This window comes from Scyliorhinus canicula, chromosome 3 (assembly GCF_902713615.1).
Source record: "Scyliorhinus canicula chromosome 3, sScyCan1.1, whole genome shotgun sequence".
Classification (NCBI taxonomy): domain Eukaryota; kingdom Metazoa; phylum Chordata; class Chondrichthyes; order Carcharhiniformes; family Scyliorhinidae; genus Scyliorhinus; species Scyliorhinus canicula.
This window is the reverse complement of record NC_052148.1, coordinates 147,537,667-147,558,971: the sequence shown is the minus strand read 5'-3', so window position 1 is coordinate 147,558,971 and position 21,305 is coordinate 147,537,667. Positions and strand designations below refer to the sequence as shown.

The window sequence follows — 21,305 nt, the reverse complement described above, 5'->3', positions numbered from 1 at the left end:
GAACAGACAGTGACCCAAGCCGGAATCGAAGCCGGGATCCTGGAGCTGCGAAGCAACAGTGCTAACCACTGTGCTACTGTACCACATATGGGACTTGATGCTATAGGATTTTGCACATACCAGTTGCTTAATGTACATTCTTTTGCATTGTTTCAGTACTAGGCGGATTGTGGGTGCTAAGAATAGTACATTATTTATCTGTTAATTTAGCACTAATTTTAAAACCACAAGTCAGCTGAAACTCATTGCATTACTTTTAAATTTATCCTAACATATTTGACTGCATTTTTGTACCACAAATTAGCACTCCTGCAAAGCAGTGGTTAGCACTGCAGCCTCATAGCTCCAGGGATCCGGGTTCAATTCCGACATTGGGTGTCTGTCTGTGTGGAGTTTGCACTTCTCGCGTGGGTTTCCTCCGGTGCTCCAGATTTCAGCAGCACAAAGTGAAACTAAATGCTAACTGGAACTTGATTTGTTTAAGCAGCAGTCATTTTTTAAAACTTTATTTGAGTATTGGTCTTGTCTCTGCTGCTGGGACTCCTCATGTTGTGGTTGTAAGAACTGCGTGCACTTCTCCCAAGTATGGCCTAACCGTGACATTGTATAACTCCAGAAAGACCCCAGCAGGCAATTCCCATGATTTCTCCAGATGAAACCGCTGTTAAGTTGTCTTTTGTAAGATGTTAGCTGGCTCCTCTGAGTTTACTCTCAGACCACACCAGCACTGCCCACACACCACCTGCAAATTTAACTACATGTCACTTAAGACTGCAAATTAAATCATCTTAAACATATTGAGATATAAAAACATATAGCAGCAGCTCAGACCAAATGGACACTGTCTATATTGCCTTGACTCCCACTTCCATCCTTCTGGTACGGTAGCACAGTGGTTAGCACTGTCGCTTCCCAGCTCCAGGGACCCAAGTTTGTTTCCCGACTTGGGTCACTGTCTGTGTGGAGACTGCACGTTCTCCCCGTGTCTGCATTGGTTTCCACCGGGTGCTCCGGTTTCCTCCCACAGTCCAAAGATGTGCAGGTTAGGTGAATTGACCATGCTAAACTTCCCTTGGTGTCGAAAGAAAATAGGTTAGGTGGGCTTACTGGGATAGGGTGGAGGCATGGGCTTAAGTAGGGTGCTCTTTCCAAGGGCCGGTGCAGACCCGATGGGCTGAATGGCCTCCTTCTGCACTGATTCCGTTTAACCAACTACAAATCTGGGTCTTATCCGTGGCTTAAAGCATAAATCACTTTATTGGTTCGTACAGATGACATTTCCAAAATAATTGACCTACTTTAGCTCCATATTAAAGTCTCTCGTTGTTCTCATTTTGTTTTCTTGCAGTTCATCAAAGAAGATATGAAAGACAAAGATCCTACCAGTAAAGGCAATACATTCCATAAAGAAGACAAACACATCACAGTGAGAGACCTGTGGAACCACTGGAAAAACTCACAAGGTAGGGCCCTACAGGGGCTATTCAGAATAATAGGAGCTGCTTCTGAGTAGTACGTATCCATGCGAAGGTGGGCTGTGTGACTTGATCTAAACCCGTTAGAGACTGGCTGTATAACACTTGGCTGAATTCTTTGCAATGCCCTAAGCACTTAACTAGTTCCTGTATTCAGTCCCTCACCCAGATGCAAACTGATCATGTGACTAGTAATCTAAACAGCTCTACAGGGGACTTTAAATAAAGAGTTTTTAAAAATAAATTTAGAGTATCCAATTAGGGAGCAATTTAGTGTGGCCAATCCACCCACCCTGCACATCTTTGGGTTGTGGGGGTGAGACCCACGCGAACATGGAGTGAATGTGCAAACTCCACACGGACAGTGACCCAGGGTGAGGCATCAGTGCTAACCACTGTGCCACCATGCCGCCCTAATTTAAATAAAGAGTTAACAGTGACTTCAGATGGTTTTCAGTTCAATATGTTGCGAGTGCTAATTGCCATTCACCACCACTTTGACCCCTGAATGAAAATGAAGGACAGCTATAATCACGGTAGTGTTTCCAGCTATCTGTTCAGCTTACATTTGGAGGATACACCAGTTACAATTGATGTTTTTGTGGACTTGCACAGCAATTCCGGTCAGGTATTTATGTTAACTGGTTTTGTGTTCCACTGCCTACGGTAATAGAGATCCTACCTGGAAATCTGATTGAACAAAAAAAAAATGCATTATAATGAAAGCCTTGTAATACAGGTTTGGAATACAACTTCCACTGTGACCTCTGCTCTGCTGAAATGAGCAGAACCACTTGATTGACAGAGCAAATTGCACGAACTGCTTTTAGGATTAAAATATCAAGATAAATACTGCATTGTTTTGCTGATGCTTTTTAAAAGAAGAAAAGAAACAGAAAAAGAAAAGAAAATAAACAATATATTTGGGTAGCACAGTGAATAGCATTGTAGCTTCACAGCGCCAGGGTCCCAGGTTCGATTCCCTGCTGGGCCACTGTCTGTGAGGAGTCTGCACGTTCTCCCCGTGTCTGCGTGGGTTTCCTCCGGGTGCTCCGGTTTCCTCCCACAGCCCAAAGACGTGCAGGTTAGGTGGTTTGGACATCCTAAATTGCCCTTGGTGTCCAAAAAGGTTAGGAGGGGCTATTGGGTTACAGGGATAGGGTGGAAATGAGGGCTTAACTGGGTCGGTGCAGACTCGATGGGCCGAATGGCCTCCTTCTGCACTGTATGTTCTATGTATATTAAAGAGGCAAATACTTTGTCCGAGTAGGACAAGTGATTTTCTAACTATTTAGAGTAAACTATTCAATCTTCTGTAGCAATTAAACTCCCAGGGAAGAAATTGTGACCGAATGTAGTCTTGAGGTGAAAAAGGGTGTGCAATCTTTGGTCCAGAATATGAAAGATGGAATTCCGTCCCCATTTTAACATAAGGACAGGTTGTGTGATTTTACATTTCCATTCTCGTTTCCTATGTACATATTTCCAGTGCAAACTACTGCCATAAACTTGTCATCTGGAATTTTACCCCCCCGAGAGTAGGGAATGCAGCCTCTCCACCTGGGACAGAGTGTAATTATGCAGTGACATGTTCATGCTGAGAGTCTCCAACATGAAGAAAGGAAGCTATAATTGAACAAGTTACGAATTTAAATGAGTTAAAAACTTAGATACAGTAAATTCTCACTTAACGTTGTGGTTTATATCATGACTTTAAGTGAAGCATAGGTTCCTGTAGAATTTGGTTCTACAGGATCCACCCTGTCAGAAAAAAGCATTAAAACATTATACCCTGCAAGTTGAAATACTTTACATTGTTAAGTTCCTACATTGGAGAACTTTCTCCTTAGCTCGCCAACGATGCTGCTTCCCGAACCTCCCACTCCCTAATCCTTCTGGTTGCTGCAGATCTTTCCCCTTCCTCGACCCCGCAACTTGTAGCCTCTCACCATGCCTGAACCACCCTCTCTTCGAACCACGCGTAATGACTTTCAAAAAAATCTCGGGATGCTCAGCGAGATTACAGACCCCATTAATTTACTGACGTTAATGAAACTGGGGCTTGACGTAAAATGTAATGTATTATTAGATTTGGCTGATTTTTGTGCATTTCCAATGTCAGGTTTGTGGCACATTTGAGAAAATCCAGCTCTGACTGGAATTAATATGGGTTTATCCAGACCATCATTTTTGTGAGTGATGTGATGAAAGATCAACATCAACTTATTCCATCCATAGGGTCAGGCACCAAATATGCATTAATGTAGCCAGACACATCAGAGTCTGAGATTGAATGAGGTATTGCATAGTTTATTTTCATATAGACATGGTAGTGCCTAGTTAGATACACTGGCTGACATTGTACAAAGTCACATGAGCCAGGAAGGTTCTTTGTTGAATCGTTGATTTGCACTGTTTTAGTTCATCCCTGTTAACGCAGCAGTGGTAATGTCAAAGCTAGGTTGAACCTGGCTTTTTGTTTCTATTCCTGGCTATTGCTTAGTCACGCTTGCAGGGAAATATGCTTGGCATTTATAAACAACAGGCTTGCATATGTTTGGGCTTGGATGTGTAACACCCATACCAAATTACCAATACCTCACACATGAAGCATGATGAGAAGGTGTAATCAGTGTGTGGAACCATACTTGAGGATGAGTCAACATCTTTTAGAAAGGATTGGGAAAATGTGCAGTGAATCCTATTGATGACTAAGTTAAATGTATTGTTCATTGAACTGAAGTACAGTATGATGGAAGAATATGATGACTTCATAATATTTATCATAAAAATGTAATAATATAACATAAAATAATGTTTTAGTGTCGCAAGTAGGCTTGCATTACATTGCAATTAAGTTACTGTGAAAATCACCTAGCCTCCACACTCCGGCGCCTGTTCAGACAGAGAATCTAGTGGAGTGGTGCAGCGACAACAATCTCTCCCACAATGCCAGCAAAACTAAAGACCTGTGATTGACTTCTGGAAGCAAAGTATTGTACACACCCCTGACAGCATCAGCGGGTCTGAGGTGGAGATGGTTAGCAGTTTCAAGTTCCTAGGGGTACACATCACCAAAAATCTGTCCTGGTCCACCCACGTTGACGCTACCACCAAGAAAGCACAACAGCGCCTATACTTCCGCAGGAAAGTAAAGAAATTCGGCATGTCCACATTAACTCTTACCAACTTTTACAGATGCACCATAGAAAGCATTCTATCGTTGTTCTCATTTGTTTTCCTGGTATGGCAATTGCTCGGCCCAGGACCACAAGAAACTTCAGAGAGTCGTGAATAAAGCCCAGTCCATCACACAAACCTGCCTCCCATCAATTGACTCCATCTACACCTCCCGCTGCCTGGGGAAAGCGGGCAGAATAATCAAAGATCCCTCCCACCCGACTTATTCACTCTTCCAACTTCTTCCATCAGGCAGGAGATACAGAAGTCTGAGAACACGCACAAAGAGACTCAAAAACAGCTTCTTCCCCGCTGTTACCAGACTCCTAAATGACCCTCTTATGGACTGACCTCATTAACACTACACCCCTGTATGCTTCATCCGATGCCGGTGTTATATTTTTTTTAAAAATAATTTTTATTGAAATTGTTTTACAAAATATATAACAACAAACAGTAACAAACAACAATAAAACAACATAATAAGCATAACACCCCCAAGACCGTAGCAATGCATATATCGAGCCCCCCCACCCCCCCCCAAACCCTGTAAACAACAAGAGAACTTGAAAATAAATTAAATAAACATAGTCAACAACACCCCCCCCCCCCCCCCGGTTGCTGCTGCTGCTGCTGACCTAGTTCCCTATCGCTGAGCCAGAAAGTCAAGGAAAGGCTGGCACCGCCTAAAGAACCCTTGTACCGATCCTCTCAGGGCGAATTTGACCCTCTCCAGCTTAATAAAACCTGCCATGTCATTTATCCAGGTCTCCACGCTTGGGGGTCTCGCACCCTTCCACTGTAGCAAGATCCTCCGCCGGGCTACTAGGGACGCAAAGGCCAAAACACCGGCCTCTCTCGTCTCCTGCACTCCCGGCTCCACCGCAACCCCAAAAATCGCGAGTCCCCAGCCTGGCTTGACCCTGGATCCTATCACCCTCGACACCGTCCTCGCCACCCCCTTCCAGAACTCCTCCAGTGCCGGGCATGCCCAGAACATATGGGCATGGTTCGCTGGACTCCCCGAACACCTGACACACCTGTCTTCGCCCCCAAAGAACCTACTCATCCTAGTCCCGGACATATGGGCCCGGTGCAGCACCTTGAATTGGATGAGGCTAAGCCGCGCACATGAGGAGGAAGAGTTAACCCTCTCCAGGGCATCCGCCCATGTCCCATCCTCGATCTGCTCCCCCAGCTCCCCCTCCCACTTAGCCTTTAGCTCCTCTATTGACGCCTCCTCCACCTCCTGCATTACCTTGTAGATATCAGATATCTTCCCAGCCCCGACCTAGACCCCCGAAAGCACCCTGTCCCTCACCCCCCTCGTGGGCAGCAAAGGAATCCCTCCACCTGCCGCCTAGCAAACGCCTTTACCTGCAGGTACCCCGAGGGGAGCTCAAATTTCTCCTCTAACTCTCCCAGGCTCGCAAACCTGCAATGAACAAGTCCCTCAGCTTTCTGATGCCCGCTCTGTGCCACCCCAGGAACCCCCCATCAATTTTCCCCGGGACGAACCGATGGTTCCCCCTTAGCGGAGCCTCCATCGAGCCCCCCACTTCTCCCCTATGTCGCCTCCACTGCCCCCAAATCTTGAGGGTAGCTGCCACCACCGGACTCGTGGTATACCTCGTAGGAGGGAGTGGCAAAGGCGCCGTTACCAGGGCCCCCAGGCTTGTGCCTCCACAGGACGCCATCTTCAACCTTTTCCATGCTGCCCCCTCCCCCTCCATCACCCACTTCTGCACCATCGACACATTGGCCGCCCAATAATACCCCGAGAGGTTGGGTAACGCCAGCCCCCCACCATCTCTACCCCGCTCCAAGAAGACCCTCTTCACCCTCGGGGTCCCATGCGCCCAAACAAAGCCCATGATGCTGCTAGTCACCCTCCTAAAAAAGGCCCTACGGATAAGGATGGGCAGGCACTGAAAAAGGAACAAGAACCTCGGGAGCACCGTCATTTTGACGGACTGCACTCTACCCGCCAGCGATAGCGGCACCATGTCTCACCTTTTAAATTCCTCCTCCATCTGCTCCACAAGCCTGGTAAAATTAAGCTTGTGGAGAGTCCCCCAACTCCTGGCCACCTGCACCCCCATGTACCTAAAACTCTTCACAGCCCTCTTAAACGGGAGCCTACCAATTCCCTCCTCCTGATCACCCGGGTGCACTACAAACACCTCGCTCTTACCCAGATTCAGCTTATAGCCCGAGAAGCTCCCAAACTCAGCCAACAGCTCCATCACCCCCGGCATTCCCCCCACTGGGTCCGCCACATACAGCAGCAGGTCGTCCGCATACAGCGATACCTGATGTTCCTCTCCACCCCGCACCAGACCCCTCCACCTCCCCGACTCCCTCAACGCCATAGCCAGAGGTTCAATTGCCAGTGCAAAAAGCAAGGGGGACAGGGGGCACCCCTGCCTGGTCCCACGGTAGAGCCTGAAGTACTCTGACCTCCTTCCATTAGTAGCTACACTCGCCATCGGGGCCTCATAAAGCAACCTCACCCATTTGATGAACCCCTCCCCAAATCCAAACCTCTCCAGCACCTCCCACAGGTACCCCCACTCAACTCTATCAAAGGCCTTCTCTGCATCTAGCGCCACCACTATCTCCGCCTCCCCCTCAACCGCCGGCATCATAATAAGATTTAACAACCTCCGCACATTCGTGTTAAGCTGTCTTCCCTTCACAAATCCTGTCTGATCCTCATGTATCACCCCGGCACACAGTCCTCTATCCTGTTGGCCAGGATCTTCGCCAGCAACTTAGCATCCACATTGAGGAGCGAGATAGGCCTGTATGATCCACACTGCAGGGGGTCCTTATCCCGCTTCAGGATCAAAGAAATCAGCGCCTGTGACATAGTCGGAGGCAAAGCCCCCCCCCCCCCCCCCCTCCCATGCCTCATTGAAGGCTCGCACCAACAGGGGGCCCACCAGGTCCGCATACTTTTTATAAAATTCCACCGGGAACCCATCCGGCCCCGGCGCCTTACCTGACTGCATTTGACCAATCCCCCTGAGTAGCTCCTCCAACTCAATCGGCGCCCCCAGCCCCTCCACCAGCTCCTCCTGCACCTTTGGGAAACGTAGCCTGTTCATAAAGCTCTCCATCCCCCCACCACCGGTGGCTCCGACTGGTACAGTGCCTCGTAAAAGTCCCTAAAGACCCCGTTCACCTCTGCCCCCTTCCGCACCACATTCCCACCCTTATCCATCACTATCCACATCTAGGAGCTCCCCCACCAGTCTCTCCCTCTCCCTCCTTTCCCTATGGGCCTGGATGGAAATCAGCTCCCCCCGGATCACTGCCTTCAGAGCCTCCCAAACCATCCCCACCCGGACCTCCCCCGTATCGTTGGCCTCAAGGTACCCCTCAATACTTCCCCGGACCCTCCTACACACCTCATCAGCCAGCAACCCCACGTCCAGACACCACAGCGGGCGCTGTTCCCGCACCTCCCCCATCTCCAGATCGACCCAGTGCGGAGCATGGTCTGAAATTGCTATGGCCGAATATTCGGCATCCTCCACCCTCGGGATCAATCCCCTGCTCAGAACGAAAAAATCTATTCGGGAGTAAACCCTATGCACATGGGAGAAAAAGGAATACTCCCGCGCCCTTGGCCTCCCAAACCTCCAGGGATCCACCCCTCCCATCTGGTCCATAAACCCCCTCAGCACCTTGGCCGCCGCCGGCCTCCTACCCGTCCTTGAACTGGACCGGTCTAGTGGGGGATCCAGCACTGTGTTAAAGTCTCCCCCCATGATCAGGCCCCCCCGCCTCCAGGTCCGGAATGCGGGCCAACATACGCCTCATAAAGCCAGCGACATCCCAATTCGGGGCATACACGTTTACCAGCACCACCTTCTCTCCCTGCAGCCTACCCTTCACCATAACAAACCTGCCCTCCTTGTCCGCCACCACCTCAGACGCCTCGAACGCCACCCTCTTCCCCACCAGAATCGCCACCCCCCGGTTCTTCACATCTAATCCTGAATGGAAAACCTGCCCCACCCACCCCTTCCTCAGACGAACCTGGTCCGCCACCTTCAAGTGGGTCTCCTGGAGCATAGCCACGTCCGCCTTCAGCCCCTTCAAATGAGAAAATACCCTAGCCCGCTTAACCGGCCCATTCAGCCCCCTCACGTTCCAGGTGATCAGCCGGATCAGAGGGCACCCCGCCCCCCTCCCCCGCCGACTAGCCATAGCTCATTGACTGCTCGCCCCAGGCCAGCACACCCTGCCCGACCCGTTCCCCATGACGATAGCGCCTCTCCTCTACCCCCCCGGCCCACACCAGCTCCTTCCTGGCCATTCCAGCAGCAACCCGGTATCCCCAACCCCCCCCCCCCCCCCCCAAGGCTAGGACCCCTCCGAGCCACGACGCACCCTCCATGGTACTTCCGTGAGTCAGCTGACTTCTGCTGACCCCGGAAACTCCCGCCAAAACCCGAAACCCGATCCCACCCGACATGGGGTCATCCCCCTCCTGCCACTCCTCCTTGGCACCGCTCCAGCGCGGGAAAAAACCAGTAGAGGCCACGCCCCCACTGCCAGCTCCACCCCTCCTGCCCCGCAACGCGGGAAACCAGAGGAAAGCCCGCACTTTCACACTGCCCCACCCCACCCTTCTGACGCAGCTCCCAAATTCCAGCTCCACCCCATCCCCCAGCCCCGTACAGAAAAAAAACAAACCCCCAACATCACCCAAATAACACAAAACCATACTCAACAGAACCACCCGGAATCAGAGCAAGAACCAGCATAGAAAAAACATATCAAAATTACAAAAACAGCAACAACCGTAGTACACAAGGCCCCGCAGCCCCCAAACCCTAGTTCGAGTCCAGCTTCTCCGCCTGCACAAAGGCCCACGCCTCCTCCGGGGACTCGAAGTAGCAATGCCGGTCCTTATATGTTACCCACAGATGCGCAGGCTGCAGCATTCCACATTTGACCTGCTTGGCATGCAGCACCGCCTTCGTCCGGTTAAACCCCGCCCGCCGCTTAGCCACCTCCGCACTCCAGTCCTGGTAGATTCGCACTACTGAATTCTCCCACTTGCTGCTCCTCTCTTTCTTGGCCAAGCGCAGCACACACTCCCGGTCACTGAACCGAACCGATGGAACCGCACCAGCACCGCCCGCGGGCGTTCATTCGCCTTGGGTCTCCTGACCAGCACTCTGTGGGCTCCCTCAAGCTCCAGGGGCAAATGGAAGGACCCCGCCCCCACCAACGAATTCAGCATCGTGGTAACATAGGACGGTAGATCCGACCCCTCCAGCCCTCCTCAAGGCCCAGGATCCTCAAATTCTTCCACCTCGTGCGAAAGTCCAGCTCCTCCAAGCGGTCTTGCCACTTTTTGTGAAGTGCCTCGTGCATCTCCACCTTCCCCACGAGGACCACGGCCTCCTCCTCCCGATCAGCGGCCTGCTGCTGCCACTCCTGAATGGCTGCCACCTGGGCTGTCTGGGTCTGAAGCAGCTTGCTGGTAGTTGCCTTCAGGGAGTCCAGCAACTCAGCCTTCAGCTCCGCAAAATAGCGCAGAAGAGCAGCTTGCTGCTCCTGCGCCCACTGCCACCAATTCTCGGGTGCTCCGCTGGCCGCCATTTTGTCCTCCTTCCCCCGCTTTTTCTGGGGAGCTGCTGCAGCCTTTTTCTTTGCCCCACTCCGGGTGCGCACCATAAATTACGGGGACTGTTCCTCCAAGCACCTTCCCCCACCGGGAATCGTCGAAACAGTGCCGTTTGGGGCCCTAAAACAGGCCCGAAAGTCCTTTGATAGTGGGAGCTGCCGAACGTGCGGCTTAGCTCCGCATCACCACAACCGGAAGTCCGATGCCGGTGTTATTAAGTTACATTGTGCACCTTGTGTTGCCCGATTATGTATTTTCTTTTATTCCCTTTTCTTTTCATGTACTTAATGATCTGTTAAGCTGCTCGCAGAAAAATACTTTTCACTGTATCTCGGTACAGGTGACAATAAATGAATTCCAATTCAATCCAAGTACACAGAGGGAGAATTCAGAATTTCTAATTCACTTACCCATTATTAAATGTACCTATAAAGTAAAGTCACCATAGTCCCAGAAGACCATAGGCTGCTTTCCCCTTTTAAGGGCGAGAGCTAACTGGTGGTGATTTATCCTGAGGATCTCCGAACTTCAGGCGAGAGACATGGTTGAGAAGGCGGAGCCTTCATGAATAACATGAATGTATATGCACTTCGGTTGTTGGCATTCGAGCGGTGGCTGAAAATAGAACTTATCACTTTCTGGCCAGTATTCTAGATTCATGGAAGCAGGACAACTATGCTGTGGGGGTGATATTGGTCAACATTATTAGGGCAAAATGGACTGATCGGAAATTGACATTGTTTTACGTACACTGGAGTTTCTTTTCATTAAACTCAATAAGTGTTTATGGTGGAGGATAAACAGCTTTTAACTCTATAAACTGCTCAGAGAAGGAGCGGGTTAACCACAGAACACATCTATAATAAAACTCAGTGACTGAAGTTGGTTACAGTCTATGAAACAAGATAAGTAGAATTATTTCCTACTTTCAACAAATATCAATAAATATTCTGCAGTTTAATCATGGAAATGGGTTGAATCCATTTTGTTTTGGAAGGAATTGAAAACACTTCAAACTCTGCAGAGGGTGGCAGTAATTGATTTTTAAACTCCCGGCACCTATCTAAAAGAGTTGAGTGAAATTAAATGCGTGGCAACTGCTTCCAACTCCATTATGTTGACCAGAGGGGGAAAAAAAAAAATCTAGCTCATCACAAGACATATATCTGTGGGCAGAAGATACAGTGTGGATTAAATCAGAAACCGACAAGAATTGGTTGAAAACTTGCCTGGATACCTATGGATCTGAATTGTTGCCTGCTGGAAAAAGTGGCTTTGAGACTGAGGCTCAATATGAAGCGGATAAAATAATACATCGAGCGAAATGTTTGGTATTGGAGCCTTTATATTTCTTCAAGAAGTGTTAACATCTTCAGATCTGTTTTGTGCAGCTTTTACTGTCCACATTTGCAAATAACGAATATCAAATTTTAGACTTGCTCATTGTTTGGGCCATTTCTGGCGAGTAGATAAAATGCTGGATCTGTTGTTGGCAGTTTTAGCTGGAGTATACGTTACTACTTGGTGAAGTATTTTATCAGTCTTACTGTCAGCGATCTGTAAAATAATTGCACTTAATAAGAGATGATGACTGAGGGCAGCTGCGTACACTGAAGTTTGGAAGCTCTGTGAATAGTGGAGTATTTAAGTACCTTATTCAGCGTCTGGCTCTGATGTGTCTAGTTACATGAGTGAAGAGTTATATTTGGTGCATGACCCTGTAGATGGGATAAGTTGATGTTGATCTTCAGTCACATCACTCATTAATCCGATGGTCTGGATAAACCAGTACGAACTCCAGCCACAGGGATGGATTTTCCCAAATGGTTCACGGTTCTGATGCGGCCTCGTTTCAGGACAATGGCAGGACGTCGGCCTCAGTCTTCCTGGAAGTGGCCATTAAGAGGCCATCTCCGGGAGCTCCATCTAACTGGGGATGGCGGGTGGACCGAGGAACTGGGAGCCTCAATCAGATGGCCCGCGATAAACTCAGGCTGTCAGCTCCACCAGGAGAAGTGGATGCTGCTGAGCCCGACAAGCGAGCGTTAGGGAGCCTTAACATGGGAGGGGCCCTAGGTTGCTCACAGATAGGTCAACAATAAATAAGCCCAAACCTGTTGGGGCCATTGGGATGGTGAGCGAACCCTTTTGCAGATGTAATGATGGCCAGTATTCTGGCCTTAATCACAATGGCCCTGCCAGTCTGGCATGGAGTATCTGACTTGATTGGTCACATGGCCTGCTACTGAGGGGCTGTCCCAATTTGACCAATTGTGGGGGCTGCTCCAATGGCAGGAAACTAACTACTGGTGCCATCTCAACCTCAGTTGACCCAATCGGCTGCTTGATGCCATGGAGCAAGCAGCCAACCTGAGCGGCAGTCCATTCCTGGGGAAAATCTCCTGGAAGTGGGAATGCATTGGGGAGTTATCCTGGCATGGTTTCCCACCTTCAAGCCTGTCTCTACATAGTCAGGAAAATGTAACTCTTCGTACCTGAGGCACAAATCCCATTCATTGCTGTCTCGTGGAGCTGAGCAGAATTCTGACTGAAATGAAAATGGCAGTGCAGAAGGAGGCCATTCGGCCCATTGAGTCTGCACCGGCCCTCTGAAAGAGCACCCCACCCAGGCCCAATTCCCCACTCTATCCCTAAAACCCCACCTAGGGGCAATTTAGCATGGCCAATCCACTTAACCTGCAGATCTTTGGACTGTGGGAGGAAACCGGAGCACCAGGAGGAAACCCACGCAGACACAGGGAGAATGTACAAACTCCACACGGAATCGAAACCGGATCCTTGGAGCAGTGAGACAGCAGAGCTAAATACTGTGCCACATTTATAACCTGACTAATTGATTTGAATGAGTGGTGGCCCTAATTAAATGTTTGCTACCAGACAAAGAGTTCAAATTATTTGATTCTAAACCCACATTTATTATTTGAAACCATATAATTTCACTGTGGTCTGATTAATATAAGGAGATGCTCTGAACTGATAATTTATTTTATTATTGATCCATAATACCTGCCTCCTTTTCCAACAAACAACAACCCTTTCTCACTGCTCAGCTCTCTTCAGCCCTAAGGTTTTGACAAGTTTGAAGAATCCAGCCACTTGATTTCTAACTCAGTTATTACTACATATTCGAATGACAGATGCTTTTGTCGTGAAGAGTGCCTTGGTGACGGTGGGGGAGTTGTCTGTCTGTCAAAGAGTAAGCTGACTACAAAAGGAGGCTGCAATCTTCCTTCCCCTAGTTTCAATTGAATATAAGCGTATAAAAGTGGGCGGCACGGTAGCACAGTGGGCAGCACTGTTGCTTCACAGCTCCAGGGTCCCAGGTTCGATTCCTGGCTTGGGTCACTGTCTGTGCAGAGTCAGCACGTTATCCCCGTGTCTGCGTGCATTTCCTCTGGGTACTCCGGTTTCTTCCCACAAGTCCCAAAGACGTGCTGTTAAGTAATTTGGACATGCTTAATAACAGGTAGGTGAATTGGAAATTCTGAATTTTCCCTCAGTGTACCCGAACACGCGCCGGAATGTGATGACTAGGGGATTTTCACAGTAACTTCATTACAGTGTTTATGTAAGCCTACTTGTGACACTAATAACTATTATTATTATTATTTTCATTGAAAGGAACTCTAAAGGTGGACTGAGTGACACAATGAATTAACTTGCAGTTGGATTTTGGTCTCCTTCCCTGTCCTCAAAATAGCCTCAAAATAAGGGGAAGTAGATTTAGGACTGAGTTTAGGAGGAACTTCTTCACCCAAAGGGTTGTGAATCTATGGAATTCCTTGCCCAGTGAAGCAGTTGAGGCTCCTTCATTAAATGTTTTTAAGATAAAGATAGATAGTTTTTTGAAGAATAAAGGGATTAAGGGTTATGGTGTTCGGGCCGGAAAGTGGAGCTGAATCCACAAAAGATCAGCCATGATCTCATTGAATGGTGGAGCAGGCTCGAGGGGCCAGATGGCCTACTCCTGCTCCTAGTTCTTATGTTCTTCTGAATGCGTTCAATGCTCCCATGTATTTTGAATCCAAGGTGCAAGACCCAAGAGCCATCTGTTCGGGAAGGTTTCCAGTTGGCCGAAAGTCAATAGGAAAATGAGATATGGGGCCCTTTACCACCTCCTGGCAAAACTATGGAAAATGGAGTTTGGTGTGGAATAGTGTACGAAAACCAGAAACTCAAGAAACATAAATTGGAGCATTTTTCTAAATGATGGGAATGGTGGGAAGCTAGGATTTGTAGAGGAGAAAAGAGATTTGGGAATCCAAGTATACAATTTCACAACAATTTGTATTTATTTAGCACCTTTTAATGTAATAATGCATCCTGAAATGCTTCACAGGAACATTATGAAGTAATACTAGACACTGAGGCAGATAAGGTGATATTAGGGCAGATGACCAAAAGCTTGATCAAAGAGGTATGTTTTATTTACAGCGCGCGCGGCTCGCACATTGAATGTTGTGTGCAATTAGCCTGCACCTCACTTTACTTGCCCTGGCTTTACATTTGTATCACTTCAGTCATACTGGGAGGAAAAATACAATGCGGAAAAAAGCTACGCAGAGGGAATTCAGCGGAATGTGGCAACCCTGCGTGTGGGCAGTAGTCAACAAAATGTCTCATAGGCCGCACTCCGAACCCAGATGGGCCTCATGTGGCTCCCAGGCCACAGCTTTCCCGCCACCAGTTTAGGTAGTGGCAACTGACAGTGTTCGAGCAAATAAAATTGGGGTTGTTCAAGAGGAGCATGGATATCTGGGAGGACTGTGAGGATGAGGGTTCTGGAGATACACAGGAATGTGGCCATGGAAGGATATCGAGATAATGATCAGAATTTTAAAATTAAACTGTTACTTAACTTTGAGTTAATATGGGTCATTGAGCAAAGAGATGATGGGGATTCAGTGAGAATTTCGACACGGGCAGCAGAGTTTTGGATGACCTCAGGTTTACGATATTTTCCCAATATTTACTTGAAGGGTATTTCTACTCACCCAGACGATGAGCAATCTGACGATCTGGAGACAGTGAAGGAGTTGGGAGAGGTGCTGATGAGGTAGAGCTGGCTATTGCCAGCATACATGCAAAAACTGTTGCTTTTTGAAGATGTTTTTGATGAGGGGTAGCATGTACATAGGAAATAGTAAGAGGCCAAGAATAAATCCTTGGGGGACAGCAGTGGTAATGATGTGAGAATGGAAAGCAGTCCAACTCAGTTGGATGACGGTGGAGACGCCTTGGAAGAGGATAGTGTGGCTAACTGAAAGTCTACAGACACTTTGAGAAGGACAATGAGGGAATGTTTACCTTTGTCACAGCTGATAGAATTTAATTTGTGATTTAAGAACCATTTCAATACTGTGGCAGGGATGGAAACCTGTTTAGAGGGATTCAGGCATGGAGTTCTGGGAAGACGAGAGTGGATTTGGGAGTTGGCAACACATGCTTGGACTTCGGAGAGGATGGGACGTAGTTTGCAAAGATAGTGGGGTTAAGGGTTGAGGAGAGGGGTAATGACCGTGCATTTAAACAGAATTTCTTGTATATTACAAAAACAAATGAGGAAATACAGTGGTAATGATAGCAGATTTGAGAGAGAGAGAGGGACAGCTCCTGAGTGAGAACCATGAACAATATCAACTAACTTGGGGTCAGAGGGGAAAGTTAGGTGAAACAAAAACAGAAAATGCAGGAAATACTCAGGTCAGGCAACATCTATAGAGAGGGAAACCGAGATGGTGAGCGGGATTCTCCGTTGAATTTGGCGTTGAATCCAGAAGACCATAAAGTGCCAAATGAAAAGAATTTTTAAAAATACATTTAGAGTACCCAATTATTTTTATCCCCAATTAAGGGGCAATTTATCATGGCCAATCCACCTACCCTGCACATCTTTTTGGGTTGTGGGAATGGAACCCACACAGACACGATGCCAAATCAAAAGATGAGGCATTGTTCCTCGAGCACGAGTTAAATTCCATTAGAAAACTGCAGTAGGCCGTGGACAGAGATATCAGCGTGTGAGCAAAGTGGAGAATGGCAGGCCACCAGAAGATCAGGATCATTGTGTAATTGGAACAGAGGTGTTCTGCAAAGCAGTCGCCCAATCTGTGTGGTCTCCTCATTACATAGTAGACCACATTGTGAGCTGTGAGTACTGTATACTAAACTGGAGGAAGGATATATAAATCACAGTTTCATCTGGAAGGAGTGTTTATGGGGCCTTGGATGGTGAGAAGGGAGGAGGTGAAGGACATGTGTTGCATCTCCTGTATTTACATGGTTCCATGCCAAAGGGATAAGGTGCTGGGGATGATTAAGAGGACGGGAAGTCATGGTGGGAATGGTCCCTTTGGAATGCTGAAAGGGGATCGAAGGGCAAGATGTTTGGTAGTGGCATCATGCTGGAAGTAGCAGAAATGGTGGAGGATGATCTGTTGAATATGGAGGCTGACGGAGTCAAAGGTGAGGACAAAATGAACCCCATTGTAGTTCTGGGAAGGAGGGAATGGGCGTGAGCAGAAGTGCAAGAAATGAGTTGGACACAGTTAAGGGCCTAGTCAAGCACGATGAGGGAGGTCCTGTCGACCATGATGAGGGTGGTATACTCTGCTGAGGAAATTTGAAGATGTCTTGGAACGACTGGTGTAGAAGGTTGCATCATCAGAGGAGGTGCGACGGAGAAACTGGGAGAATGGAATGGAATCCTTACAGGGTGTAGGGCATGAGAAATTAGCTGATAGCCTATCCCCAAAATGAAGAGAAAGAAGTTGAGGAAGAGAAGAGAGGAGTTGGAAATAGACCAGGTGGAGGTGGGAGAAGGGTGAAAGTTGGAAGCAAAGTTGATTAAGTTTTCTGCTTAAAAAGTTGGGTGATCAGAAGTTTAGTTGGAATAGGGTCGAGGAAATGGACTTTATAGAAGGGATGAGCTCAGAGAGTGCATGAAAGGAGATAAGTGAGAAACAAGAGAAAGATACAAAGGCATTGCTCAGGCAGGGGTGCCTCGGAGGAGGTTTGGCTTGCTAGCCTCATGAAAGAGATGGTTGCAGCAAAAGGCAGCTGCTGAGATGGTCTCGATATTAGTAATAATGAAATCCACAAGCTCCTTGCACTTGTTGTTAGAGATGAGGGTGAAGAGACAGGTGAAAGGTTTAGGAGGATGGTTTCAGTAGAGCGAGGAAGCTGGGTGTTATCTTTGCATTCCTGGATTTTCCAGGGATCGTGAACAGTTTTAATAGACAAGAATAGGATTTGCTAGTGCTTCATGTGGTTCAACCAGATCTGGCAGTGCATGGCTAAACCAGTTGTCTGCCATATCCTTTCAACTCTGCATCCCTTAAAAATGAAGGTGAAGGCGCTACAGGGTGTTGGCTAGGGAAAGGAAGTAATGGCTTTAATATTGGATGAATATATCAGAGATAGAAGCGAGGGAGGATTTCTACAACTAGAGTACTCAATCTTTTTGCTTCTGAGGTTCCCATTCCGTGATAAAGATTCTACAGACCCCTGTAATACAAGTAGACTTTCTGTACAGAAACAGTTATATGATTAAACATATGTTATTTTGGTTTTACTTTGTAACATGAAACTTGTTGCAACAGTCTGGATTGGTTTTTTTGAAGTTAACAAACTGCCCGAGATGAGTAAAAGAACATTTTTGCAAAAATGTGGAAGGATTATTTAATAAGCACAGTTACGTGATCGTCACAACCAGCGGATTAAATCAAAGCTCTGCAATCCTGCGTTATCGAGTTGTGAATGGTTGTGGTTTATGAAACGACTAACTGGAGGGGGAGTCTCCACAAATATCGTGATCCTCAACATTGAGGGAAATCAGCACATCAGTGCAACAGTTCAAAAGATAAGACTGAAGCATTCTCAACCACTTTCAGCCAGAAGTGCCGTGTTGATGATCCATATCGACGGGAAGGCAGTAGTAGCCAGGCTCATGGCACCGTGGCTAGCTCTGCTGCACAGAAGGGCGGGAAAAAGACTGGCAGGGCTATAGTCATAGGGGATTCAATTGTAAGGGGAGTAGACAGGCGTTTCTGTGGTCGACAACGAGACTCCCGAATGGTATGTTGCCTCCCGGGTGCTCGGGTCAGGGATGTCTCCGATCGGCTGCAGGACATACTGAAGGGGGAGGGTGAACAGCCAGTTGTCGTGGTGCATATAGGCACCAACGATATAGGTACAAAAAGGGATGAGGTCCTACAATCAGAATTTAGGGAGTTAGGAGATAAGTTAAAAAGTAGGACTTCAAAGGTAGTAATCTCAGGATTGCTACCAGTGCCACGGGACAGTCAGAGTAGAAATTCAAGAATAGTCAGAATGAATACGTGGCTTGAGAGATGGTGCAGGAGGGAGGGGTTCAGATTTTTGGGACATTGGAACCGGTTCTGGGGGTGGTGGGACCATTACAAAGCGGATGGTCTACACCTGGGCAGGACTGGAACCAATGTCCTAGGGGGTGCTTTTGCTAACACTGTTGGGGAGGTTTTAAACTAATGTGGCAGGGGGATGGGAACCAGATTAGGAAGTTAGAGGTCAGTAAAGAAGCAGCAACTAAAGCCAGTAAGGTACGAGACAATAAACTCAATGTGACTAAGGGGAAGAGTAGACAGGGAAGAGATAATGAACGCAAAGGTGGTCTGGGGTGCATTTGTTTTAATGCGAGAAGTGTAGCAGGTAAGGCAGATGAACTTAGGGCTTGGATCAGTACCTGGGAATATGATGCTATTGGTATTACTGAGACTTGGTTGAGGGAAGGGCAGGACTGGCAACTGAATATCCCAGGGTATAGATGCTTCAGGAGGGATAGAGAGGGAGGTAGAAGGGGTGGAGGAGTTGCATTACTCGTCAGAGATGATATCACAGCTGTGATTAAGGAGGGCATGATGGAGGATTCGAGCACTGAGGCAATGTGGATGGAGCTAAGAAATAGGAAGTGTGCAGTAACATTGTTGGGACTTTACTACAGGCCTCCCAAAAGCGAGCATGAAGTAGAGGTACAAATATGCAGACAGATTATAGAAAAATGTAGGAGCAAAAGGGTGGTTGTGATGGGAGATTTTAACTTCCCCAACATTGAATGGGATTTGTGTACTGTTGGAGGCGTAGATGGAGCAGAGTTTGTAAGGAGCATCCAGGAGAGTTTTTTAGAGCAGTATGTAAATAGTCCAACTCGGGAAGGGGCCATACTGGACCTGGTGTTGGGGAATGATCCCGGCCAGGTGGTTGATGTTTCAGTCGGTGATTACTTTGGGAATAGCGATCACAATTCCGTAAGTTTTAGAATACTCATGGACAAGGACAAGAGGGGTCCAAAAGGAAGAGTGCTAAATTGGGGAAAGGCAGAGTATAACAAAATTCGGCAGGAGCTAGGGAATGTGGATTGGGAGCAGCTGTTTAAGGGTAAATCCACATTTGAAATGTGGAAGTCTTTTAAGGAAAGGTTGATTAGAGTACAGGACAGACATGTTCCTGTGAAAATGAAAGATAGAAATGGCAAGATTAGGGAACCATGGATGACGGGTGAAATTGTGAGACTAGCTAAGATGAAAAAGGAAGCATACATAGGATCGAGGCAACTCAAAACTGATGAAGCTTTGGAGGAATATCGGGAAAGTAGAACGAATCTCAAGCGTGCAATAAAGAGGGCTAAAAGGGGTCATCAAATATCTTTGGCTAACAGGGTTAAGGAAAATCCCAAAGCATTTTATTCGTATGTAAGGAGCAAGAGGGTAACTAGAGAAAGGATTGGCCCACTTAAAGACAAAAGAGGGAATTTATGCGTGGACTCAGAGGAAATGGGTGAGATTCTTAATGAGTACTTTGCATCGGTATTCACAAAGGAGAGGGACAAGACGGATGTTGAGGCTAGGGATGGATGTTTAAATACTCTCGGTCAAGTTGTCATACGGAAGGGGGAAGTTTTGGGTATTTTACAAGACATTAAGGTGGACAAGTCCCCAGGACCGGATGGGATCTATCCCAGGTTACTGAGGGAAGCGAGGGTCGAAATAGCTGGGGCCTTAACAGATATCTTTGCAGCATCCTTGAGCATGGGTGAGGTCCCGGAGGACTGGAGAATTGCTAATGTTGTCCCTTTGTTTAAGAAGGGTAGCAGGGATAATCCAGGGAATTATAGACCTGTGAGCTTGACGTCAGTGGTAGGCAAACTGTTGGAGAAGATACTGAGGGATAGGATCTATTCACATCTGGAAGAAAATAGACTTATCAGTGATAGGCAGCATGGTTTTGTGCAGGGAAGGTCATGTCTTACAAACCTAATAGAATTCTTTGAGGAAGTGACCAAGTTAATTGATGAGGGAAGGGCTGTAGATGTCATATACATGGACTTTAGTAAGGAGTTTGATAAGGTTTCCCATGGCAGATTGATGGCAAAAGTGAAGTTGTATGGGGTTCAGGGTGTACTAGCTAGATGGATAAAGAACTGGCTGGACAACAGGAGACAGAGAGTAGTGGTGGAAGGGAGTGTCTCAAAATGGAGAAGGGTGACTAGTGGTGTTCCACAGGGATCCGTGCTCGGATCACTGTTGTTTGTGATCTACATAAATGACCTGAGGAAGGTATAGGTGGTCTGATTAGCAAGTTTGCAGATGATACTAAGATTGGTGGAGTTGCAGATAGCGAGGAGGACTGTCAGAGAATACAACAAAATATAGATAGATTGGAGAGTTGGGCAGAGAAATGGCAGATGGAGTTCAATCCAGGCAAATGCGAGGTGATGCATTTTGGAAGATCAAATTCAAGAGCGGACTATATGGTCAATGGAAGGGTCTTGGGGAAAATTGATGTACAGAGAGATCTGGGAGTTCAGGTCTATTGTACCCTGAAGGTGGCAACGCAGGTTGCTAGAGGAGTCAAGAAGGCATACAGCATGCTTGCCTTCATCGGACGGGGTATTGAGTACAAGAGTGGCAGGTCATGTTACAGTTGTATAGGACTTTGGTTCGGCC

At 47.5% G+C, this 21,305-nt stretch overlaps 1 protein-coding gene across 2 annotated transcripts in view; it reads left to right on the top strand.

The window, feature by feature from the left end:
* Window positions 1-21,305, top strand: part of stim2b (stromal interaction molecule 2b) — a 189,546-nt gene that overhangs the window by 115,614 nt on the left and 52,627 nt on the right. For both annotated transcript variants that reach the window (XM_038791448.1, XM_038791447.1), the window contains exon 4: window positions 1,349-1,463. In XM_038791448.1, coding sequence (XP_038647376.1) covers window positions 1,349-1,463 — 115 coding nt within the window. The remainder of the gene's footprint in view (window positions 1-1,348; window positions 1,464-21,305) is intronic.